General features: G+C 38.9%; 1 protein-coding gene across 1 annotated transcript; it reads right to left on the bottom strand.

The window, feature by feature from the left end:
• Nucleotides 1-58: 58 nt before the first annotated feature.
• Nucleotides 59-7,640, bottom strand: TMEM128 (transmembrane protein 128). Its single transcript, XM_021554383.4, has 5 exons — nt 7,507-7,640; nt 6,326-6,467; nt 4,298-4,459; nt 3,142-3,250; nt 59-1,787 (listed from the first exon to the last, which is right to left on the bottom strand). The coding sequence occupies exons 1-4, from the start codon at nt 7,622-7,624 to the stop codon at nt 3,151-3,153; spliced, it is 522 nt and encodes a 173-aa protein (XP_021410058.2). The 5' UTR covers nt 7,625-7,640; the 3' UTR covers nt 59-1,787; nt 3,142-3,150.
• Nucleotides 7,641-9,280: the final 1,640 nt, after the last annotated feature.

Raw genomic sequence — 9,280 nt, 5'->3', positions numbered from 1 at the left:
GAAGTCTCCAAGAAGTGCAATTAGATGGTTAAACAATTAAATATTGAACAACTACTGGTCACTTTTGTACAAAGTTTATTAAGATGTTCAGAAGAATGAATTTTAAAAATCATGTAGCAAATAGTAATTTTAATTCAGATCACAAGGCAACTTAAAACACTTAGAGCATTTATATAGCTGACAAATAAAAATACAGCTATAATAGTCATCCCTGAGCAATACTGCATTTTAAATATTATAATAAAGTTACTCAAATGTACCTGTGTATGCAGATATAAAATTGTTAAAATCTTTTAAAAAGTGAAGACCTGAAGATAAGCAACTTGCACTTTAAAGATGTGAAGCATAACTGGTTTTGGCTAACTTAAATATTACATTTAAACAAATCAAGCTGTTAACTTACCCTACAAACTACTTCAAATAGTGCTGAATGCACTTTATTTTGGTTTGTCTGATCCTTTGTATTAGATACTATTAGGTCGCAACCTTTTTCATTAATAGAACAGCAACAACCAAAGACAATGTGTATCTCTGTCATTACTAAACATTCCATGTGTTCAGCAATGGTGTGAATTTGGAAGTCAGAATGAAGAACACAGTACCCTTTGACAGTCCAGACTTTAAGCAACACTCACAAGGAGTAGATATTAGCAGGTTTCAATACCCAATTTCAACATTCTTCTATTTGCCAAAAGGCATTCATGGAAAAATATTTACACAAGGATTTACATAAAGTGGTCTAGCAACCAGATGGTTCCCAGGTCTTCAAACAGTTAAGTATCTCAATCAACATGAACAGACACTTAATAAAAATAAAATGCTATTTTATTTTCCCAACTGAATATAACTAATAGCTTTTAAGTTAATATCAGCCTCTTCATTGCTGAGTAAGGAAAATGGCAACTTCATTAACAGGCACTGCTACGAATGAAAATTTGATGTACAGAAAAAAAAAACAACCTGAATATTGAAAAACAGTGCATATATCAAAGGAAATTAATGTGTGCTCCAAATTTCTTGTGTAGTCTTAATATTGTTAATTGTATTAATGGTTATTCACAGCTTGATCATCCACCTTTGGCTGTGGACAAACTGTATGAACTCAAGTAGAATTTATTTATTTAACTGATGGCACTGCCAAATGTCAACCAGTCTCCCTTACCCCTTTTCATACTTTTTTTTAAACACTAGCAGATCTGAATTCAAGACATTAGATAATAAAGTATTTCCTACATGGTAACACATATAGAAATTTAAGAGATCAAGAAATGTCTCCTGTAAGTAAGTTTACAAGTACAAACACAGGTTCCAGATATCAGTATTTTACCTGTCAATTCAAATGGAAAAAATATAGTATTAAAACCCCACAACATTTAAGTATCACTTACTTCCAAATCAAACAACATGATTTGAACAGGAAGTTTGAGTAGGTGACTTCTGAGGCCTCCAGAGATAATATTTAAAGGTCCTCTTCAACACTAACTATTCTGTGGTGCTATTACTTACTACCCTTGAGCTTAATACTCAAATATAAATAAAAGCTTTACAAAACTTTACAAAATGGAAGGCTTCGTGTTACTAAGAGATGTAAAACATTTATCTTCCAGTTATTGACTAATCAGTTGCTTATTCCTATGGTTATGTCCATTGATTTATATATCAAGTAGATTAAGAATTACTGTATTAGAGCAAACAGGCAGTACTAGAAACAACAGAAGTACTGGAATGTAACAAAAGTGACATACACTTTGCAGGATTACAGTTACTTGAATCCTCCACACATTAAGCTGAAAGAAACGAAAGAAAAACCAAATTTAACAAAAATCTTTGAATGTTCTATACACTACACAAGCTGTATCATGTACTAAATTAATTAATGATTTTGGAACACCAAGTAATAACTTGTCCCTAATTATTAGGCCAATAATTATTTAATCTAATGCAGAATTTCCCCACATACTTCAAGTGCAGAGACAGAACACCACTAATGACCGAACCAACAAACATGGATACGTCCATATCAGCAAGTGTGACTCATGTTGCCACAGTAAAGAGATTCTGAATTAAGCATTGTATTTTTCAGAAGTCTGAGTTTTGTCAGAGTAGAAGTTAATTATCTCCTTTAAAATCATGTTTCTTGACATCTCAAAAATAGCAGGGAAAATGCAACAGTGGTTCAGTTTGTTATTAAAAAAAATAAAATCTGGGTTTCACCATCCCAGACATTAAACACATTTTGCCTACAACTTCATCAATTCAAGAGGCTACACTCTAAATCCAGCAATCCAGCACAGTCTTCTTTATGCTGCACTCCCAAAAATGCTGAGGGATCTCTCACTAGAAAGGATTTGTGGTGGCAAGCAAAGTCAAACAGGCTTCCTCCTCATTCCCTTGAGAAGTACAACAAAAAAGACCTGCTGAAGGAATAGCTTCCCTGGATGATATGAGACATTTGTGACACGGGGCACATCCTTTATCCTACTTACTGAGCTGTACTTGGTGTCTTCCTTAGCTATTTACATTTCACTGGATTTGTTTGATAAGTATATCCTAACAAAAGATGTGGCAGTTATTGAGAATGCATTTTTCAAGTCAACAAAACAGATGGGTTGGCCTTTGAAAGTTCTTTTTAGAAAGAACAAAGAACTTCTCATATCTGGCAATTTTCCACACAGCAGGTTGATCTGGGCTGTGCATCACAGAAAATGAAAACAGCACACTTGAAGACAAAGACATGACAAAGATTTCTAATTTTAAAAAATGGAGAAGGCTTTTGTCCATGGATGTTGATATCCTCTCCCTTTTACTATCAGGTCAAACAGCTTTACTAAGAAGTTCTCCCAGTCTAGGTAAAAGCTGCAAGGTTTTGGCCTATACATCCCCAAACCATCCATTCTCACTAATGTTTCTTTTCAATGTCTAGAATGGAATTTTAGAGAAGTGGTAAGGATATTCTTCCCCTTTGGATAACTGCATGTTCTCTGGTTACTCTATACGCCACAAAATGTCATAATTTGAAGAATGTCCACAAAACATAGAGAAGGGACCCCTAAACAGCCTCCCAATCCTTCAATGTCTAACAAAGCAGTTCCCACAACAAGACCAAATACTTCTATGTGTTTAAAAAATTCAATTATTTACCTGAAGGGCTTATCCCAGGAGTGACACAAGCATCACAACACCCATGAACTGAATGAAGAGCAACACAGGTGTGAAAAATGACCAGACTGGCCACAAGGCAACATTGAAGCTGGGAATAAAAGCAGAAAGTATTTGGTAAGTTCAGTTGTCATGTTACAGAAACACCAGGCATACAAAGGAAACATGTCAAAAGAAGAAATAAGATTTAAATTACTTAACCTGGAAATATATTTCTTTGTTTCTGAAAACAAAACACATAAAGGGTAAAGGGTAAAGGTACCTTTTACTTTCAGAAAATCTCTATCTGAAGCCCCTGAAAATTACCTACTCTTTGATTTTTCCATGGGCATACATGGCAGCTGAGAGAAGCTTTAATCTGAGCTTTGCTCCAGACAGATTTCAGTTAACTGAAGAGAGAGGGGAAAACCAACTTACTTTACAACTGTCTTACAAGAATTACAGATTTGACTAATTATAAACCACAGGGAACCTTTCTTTTCTTCAATCTTCTTTTTTTTTCATCATTGCAACAAATACTGTCTGGTACTCTGATACAACAACTAAAAAAGAGGAAATCAATTTTCATGCAGAAAGCAAATAAATTAACTGACACAATGTTCTGATTCATATAACCTCATAAGTAAAACCACTCTTGCTAAAAGAATCATTCTCAGACAAAATATAAACCTTTAAAGTTCATATGGCAGTAGTCAGAAGTCTAACATTTTCTGTATGTCTGCTACTTATAGATTGTTTGATAATGAAGAACTCTGATGGAAACTGATTGAACTGAATTCTCAGACAGACTGCACCTTTGTCTTAATTTGTGCACTGCACAAGTAGTTGCCAGAGGTGAGAAATTTATACTAACAAAGATAACTTCAGTTTTCTCCTAAATTTTCAAGACAGAAAAGATTCAGTACACCTCCAAGTGCACAATATAGTTTCAACTGTTGCAACTCTTGCTTTGTGGATGAAAGTTGAAAGTACAAGAAATTATGCTACATAGAACTGGTATTGTCACCAATACACATAGTAGAATTACATAGAGAATTTCTTATAATTTATAAGAAATTATGCTTCTTATAAAATGAGCCCATTAACACACAGACTTGCACAGGTTTAGCAGAAGTTTGCACACAGTGTTTGAACTCACCAAATTGCTGCTGCTATAAAGGTAGCTGTTGTGATAGGAATCAGTGCAGGGTACTGTTCATCATAGTCCTGAATTCCACAATACCACTCTAGATACAGTATGCAGTAAAAGGCAACAGATAAACATGTAGCCAATAAACAAGTGCCACAGGAAAGCCACCAGCTGCAGGAAGAAAAGCACATTAAACCATGTTTAGCACAATCACACTGCAGTTTGTACAGTAATCTTCACTTGAGTTGGCAAACAGAACAGGCAATATCTGTTAAAAACACAGATTGTGGCCTAGAGTTCCTGTAGGTTTTACCTTAAATTAATTTTACAAAACACTTTTAGCCCTTAAAAGCTGGCTAATATAAACAGCTGAGTTTAATTTTGCAGTGAAACATCCCCTTCATATATTGTCCCCTCAAATATTTTGGAAATTCAATGTGACAGATCTTGTCAGGAATCTACTATACTACCACATCAAAACCACTTTGTCATTAATGAAATAAAATAGGCTCTACTGAAACTGTGCTTTTCACTATACATTAAACTGGTGATCTTTGTGCAACAGAAATGCTGCAGAAAGCTTTAATACAGTTTCAGTTGGGGAACTCTCAAATGTAACCAACAAGAAGCATGAAGATTTTTCTTTGTAACTGCTGAATAAAACCATGGAGAAATCCAGAATTTTAAACTCAACCTCTTTGAGGATACACTTCAAGACTAGTTCAGAAAAGACAACTTGGGAGGAAGATGGACTTTAATAAAATCTGTACGTGTATTAATAAATAAAATTTTGAAAAATTAATTCTCACTATGACTTTATTACAAAATTACAAAGGGCAATCAAGGATCTTCCTACTCAGGTGACATGTGCTCTGGAATGGTACAGCAAACATAGTGCACTACTTTGAAATCTTGTTACTACCAATGGAGAATTCTAAGAGAACTGTTGCCATGGCCTAGACAAGCAGTGCAAGAAGACATGCTCCTGATCCCAAATTCTGATTACACCTTGGAGTCACTGGCTTTGCTTTCACAGTCAGGTGTAGGAAGGGTATAACCAGCCTGGGAGAGCAGCTCCAGAGAACCTCCCAGCACAGAGCCCATGCAGCTTCCCCATACTGATATAACAATGACAACAGCAATGTTTTTTAAAAGCATTTCCAGCTGAAGCTATCTAAAAACATTTAATATACATCAATCCCATTGAAAATAATTTAATAGAAAAGGAAGAAACTAGAAATAAAGATTACTTCACAGAAATTATTTCACTAATATTTTGCTGACCTACTCAAAATCATCTACAGATCTTCTAGAGAAATTAACTTCCCTTTGACCTTTAAGAATTAATTCCAGGGGGTTCATTATAAAAAAATAAAATCAAAACCTTAATAGTTCCAACAAAACAGGCAGCTATTTCTTAGACTTAAATGAAAACTTGAAGGTACAGTACTAAAATGTCTGGTATCAGAGCAAACTTTACAAGCACAAAGATGGCTCAGTAGAGTTTATAGAGAAAAAAAAAATCAATTGTAGCAATTTTTAAGCATTGTATTTACTTTAAAATTAGTTCAATAATATCAGCTTAGGTGGTCATCTGGTCCCATCTCCCTGCTCAAGCAAGCTCAGCTACTGCAAGTTGCCTAGAATCATGTCCAGATGGCTTTTGAGTATTTCCAAGGATGGAGACTCCACAACCTACCTGGGCAACCTGTTCAGTGCTCAGCACCTTCACAGTAAAAAAGCGTTTCTGATCTTCAGAGATCCTCCATTTCAGTTTGTGCCCACTGCCTCTGGTCCTGTCCTGGACACCCCTGGAAAGAGCCTGGCTCTGTCTTCTTTGCACCCTCCCTTCAGGAATTTACATGCATTGACAAAATAGCTCTGAGCCTTCTCTTCTCCAGGCTGAAAAGTCCCAGATTTCTCTATTCCTACAGCAGATCTTGTTCATCCACGATTTAAAATATAGTGACCAGATGTAAGAAACTGAGTATGATTACAAGACTAAAACACACCTTTTTGTAAGAAAAGATACCTTACCTATCTGCTTGCATAGTTTCTTTAATATTTTTTAAAAAATCAAAGTAGTATGTCACAGCTATTGATGTCAAAATCCAGAATGCAGAATGAATATTCAGTCTTTTCAGAGGCCTCATCGTCTTTTCTACAGCTGTAGACTCTTCTGTAAATAAGAACATAATTATAGCACTAAAGCCAGTCATTAAATGAAGTATGATCATAGTTACATAAAGCATGGTGCTTTATCTTTTTAATTCATTTACCTTGGGAGATTATTGTACTCATCATAATACACTTTGTGCTACAAATATTCTAAAAAGCTCTGAACATTTACTGAAATTAATCAGACTAAGCAAGGTATTTTTTGATAAAAGGATTAAAAGCAGTAACAATCAGCACAATACTATATCTGTTTATCTCTTTAGGAAACAGCTGACTAGATTTTGTAAGGGTTGTTTAACTAATTAAAAACCCCTGGTTTATTGAACCATTTTCATTAATCTAGTATATAGAATTTCAGGTTGTTACTTCCAATTACTAATTTATTAGTACCCTTGTTTACGGATTTTAGCATTTGCAAAACGATTGCAGGCATAAATAATTTCTTTGTTCTCAACTGCAGATAATTCACTGCAGTTTATGGACCTAGCTTGACTTACATTGCAAACTTTCAACAGGTAAACTATACCATCATTGTGCAGGAAACTGCCTTCTCTTTTTCCCCACATTACCCCGTACTGTTTTGGAGAGAGCGAGACACCAGAGCAGCAGATGAGAAAGCCATTTTTGTGCACGACAGTAACCAGTAAGACAGGATTTTTGCACACTGTCAAAGAAGGTGTTAGAGGTGGTTTTGATGTCTCACACTCTGAAGTTTATCACTAGGAGCTCCCGGCGGCCTGTGCGCAGCAGTGTCACACGTGCCGATTCCTCCACACGCACCGCCACCAGCCGAGCGTACCCACAGCTCTGCTGGAGCTCACGGGCAGCTTTACTTTTCATTTCCAGATTCCTCCTCATCCTACGGGAGAGCATCCGAGCACTTCATCCGCGGCTACAGGCCCCCGCCATCTCCCCGCCCAGCCCGCAGTCAGAGGCACACCTGAGGGCAGCGGGGCCGCGCTCCGCGCCGCTCGACCCGACGCGGCCCCGCTGCCCGCGGCGGGGCCCGGCCCCGCTCCCCGCGCCCCAGCACCACCCACCGGCCGTCCCGCCGCCCCGGGCAGGCGGCTGCGGCTGCCGCGGGTCCCGGGGCTCCGGCCCGCGCCGCCCCGGGCGCCGCAGCCTCGGGAGCGCGTCCCCGCCGCCGCCCGGCTCCATGTTGGGCCGCTCCGGCAGTGACGCGGCGGGGCGGGAGCGCGGCGGCCGCGACCGCCCCGGCGTGAGGGGAGCGGCGGCGGCCGCCCCGGCGTGAGGGGAGCGGCGGCCGCCGGCCCGGCGCGAGGGGAGCGGCGGCGGCCGGCCCGGCGCGAGGGGAGCGGCGGCGGCCGGCCCGGCGCGAGGGGAGCGGCGGCGGCCGGCCCGGCGTGAGGGGAGCGGCGGCCGCGACCCCGCGGGTGCGGGAGCCGGGAAGCGCTTCGGGAATCGCGCTGAGCCCCCCGAGCGAGGGAGCACTGCCCGGTACAGCCGGGTGCTGCAGTGAGTGAAGGCTGTGGTGCCGAAATGATTCAGAAAAAAAATAAATAAATAAAAACTGTGCATAGAAATGTTTTCCTCATCTGGTTAGGTGTTCTCTAGGGCGGTTGTTAGGGAAATACCAGTTTTGGTGACACAGACCAGTGGTGTAGGTTAAAAATGACTGGAGAATGGTGCTAACACCACCAGGCTCGGTTCGATCCCGTAGGGGCCGTGCACTCGGGGTTGGATTCCATGATCCGGGTCCCTCCCAACTCGGAATACCCTGTGACTGGGAATTGCAAAGCTCTGGGAGGTTTCCAGAGCCACGGGAATCCTGCAGCACTCGAGACTGCGGCTGGTAACTGGAAGTAATAAGCGTATTTGCAAGACAAACTAAGTAAAAGGTAAACAAACTTATAAAATGGTAAAATACATCGTTTCAGTTCTGTAGCTGATTTCTGCATAACGAGATACAAAGGCACATCAGCATATTTCTGGCAAACAAAACCTTGAAACCAATTATATTACCGGGGCTTTCTTTTTATTCACATGGACTTCACGTGGACAAATTCAAAACTAGTCAATTTTGCTGGCAGATTAACCTTAGGTCTGGTCTTTATAAAATTTCTATGAATATTAAGAGTATTGTGAATATGTGTACTGTATCTTCAGGGCCGTGTTCAGTGATTAAGCCATTAACATAGTTTTTAAAATTGAAAATTGTTTCTAATAGTAATGATTGATTAGATGATCCATTTGATTGTTACAAAGCCTGTGCTTTCTCAGAAAAAAATTGTGTGGCATAACATTCCAATTAAGGTAAAAATCCTGCTGACTTCAATGTGGAAGTACCTGTCCAATATGGCAGCTGTTATGTATAGCTTTTCTGTACAGTGGGATTAAATGTAGAAATATTCAATAAAAGCTCAGATTATTATAAGGGAGATTGAAGAAACAAAAACCTAATTTTGGTATGTATGTTTTACTTACCAAAATCAAATTTACTGGCTGTATATAGATTAAAGTTCAAAAATCCAAGTGTTTATTAACCTGATTCTACTTTCCCTCTCAGAAGGCAAAATATTTTGTATTAAAACAGTGATTATGAGAAATGTGTTAAATTTTCACTTACCACATGCATTCTTTGCATATTGTGCAGCATTTATGAGCAGAAGTGCCTTGCAGATACTTCCTCTGTAGTTTTAAAATGAGAAAACAGGAAAATCAAAAAGAATGGAATGTAGACTGTGGTTAAATAATTATGTATTTTATCAATAAAACCTAAAAAAATTTAGGTCATCCTAAGGGAAGAAACTAATTAGGGTAAAAGCTAAGCTTTCTGTGACTTGCACTGTTTTT

The sequence above is a fragment of the Lonchura striata genome, chromosome 4, assembly GCF_050655825.1.
Source record: "Lonchura striata isolate lonStrDom1 chromosome 4, ASM5065582v1, whole genome shotgun sequence".
Classification (NCBI taxonomy): Eukaryota; Metazoa; Chordata; class Aves; order Passeriformes; family Estrildidae; genus Lonchura; species Lonchura striata.
Note: the sequence above shows the minus strand (reverse complement) of the source record. Positions and strands in the feature narration are given on the sequence as shown.

What these genes read in the sequence shown, in the direction of transcription:
- TMEM128 (XM_021554383.4), bottom strand. Translation starts at nt 7,624, where the DNA reads ATGGAGCCGGGCGGCGGCGGGGACGCGCTCCCGAGGCTGCGGCGCCCG. An exon ending in CCGGGGCGGCGGGACGGCCG is followed by an intron (nt 6,468 to 7,506) that starts GTGGGTGGTGCT and finishes TCTTATTTACAG; the next exon opens with AAGAGTCTACAGCTGTAGAA. An exon ending in GAAACTATGCAAGCAGATAG is followed by an intron (nt 4,460 to 6,325) that starts GTAAGGTATCTT and finishes TTCTTCCTGCAG; the next exon opens with CTGGTGGCTTTCCTGTGGCA.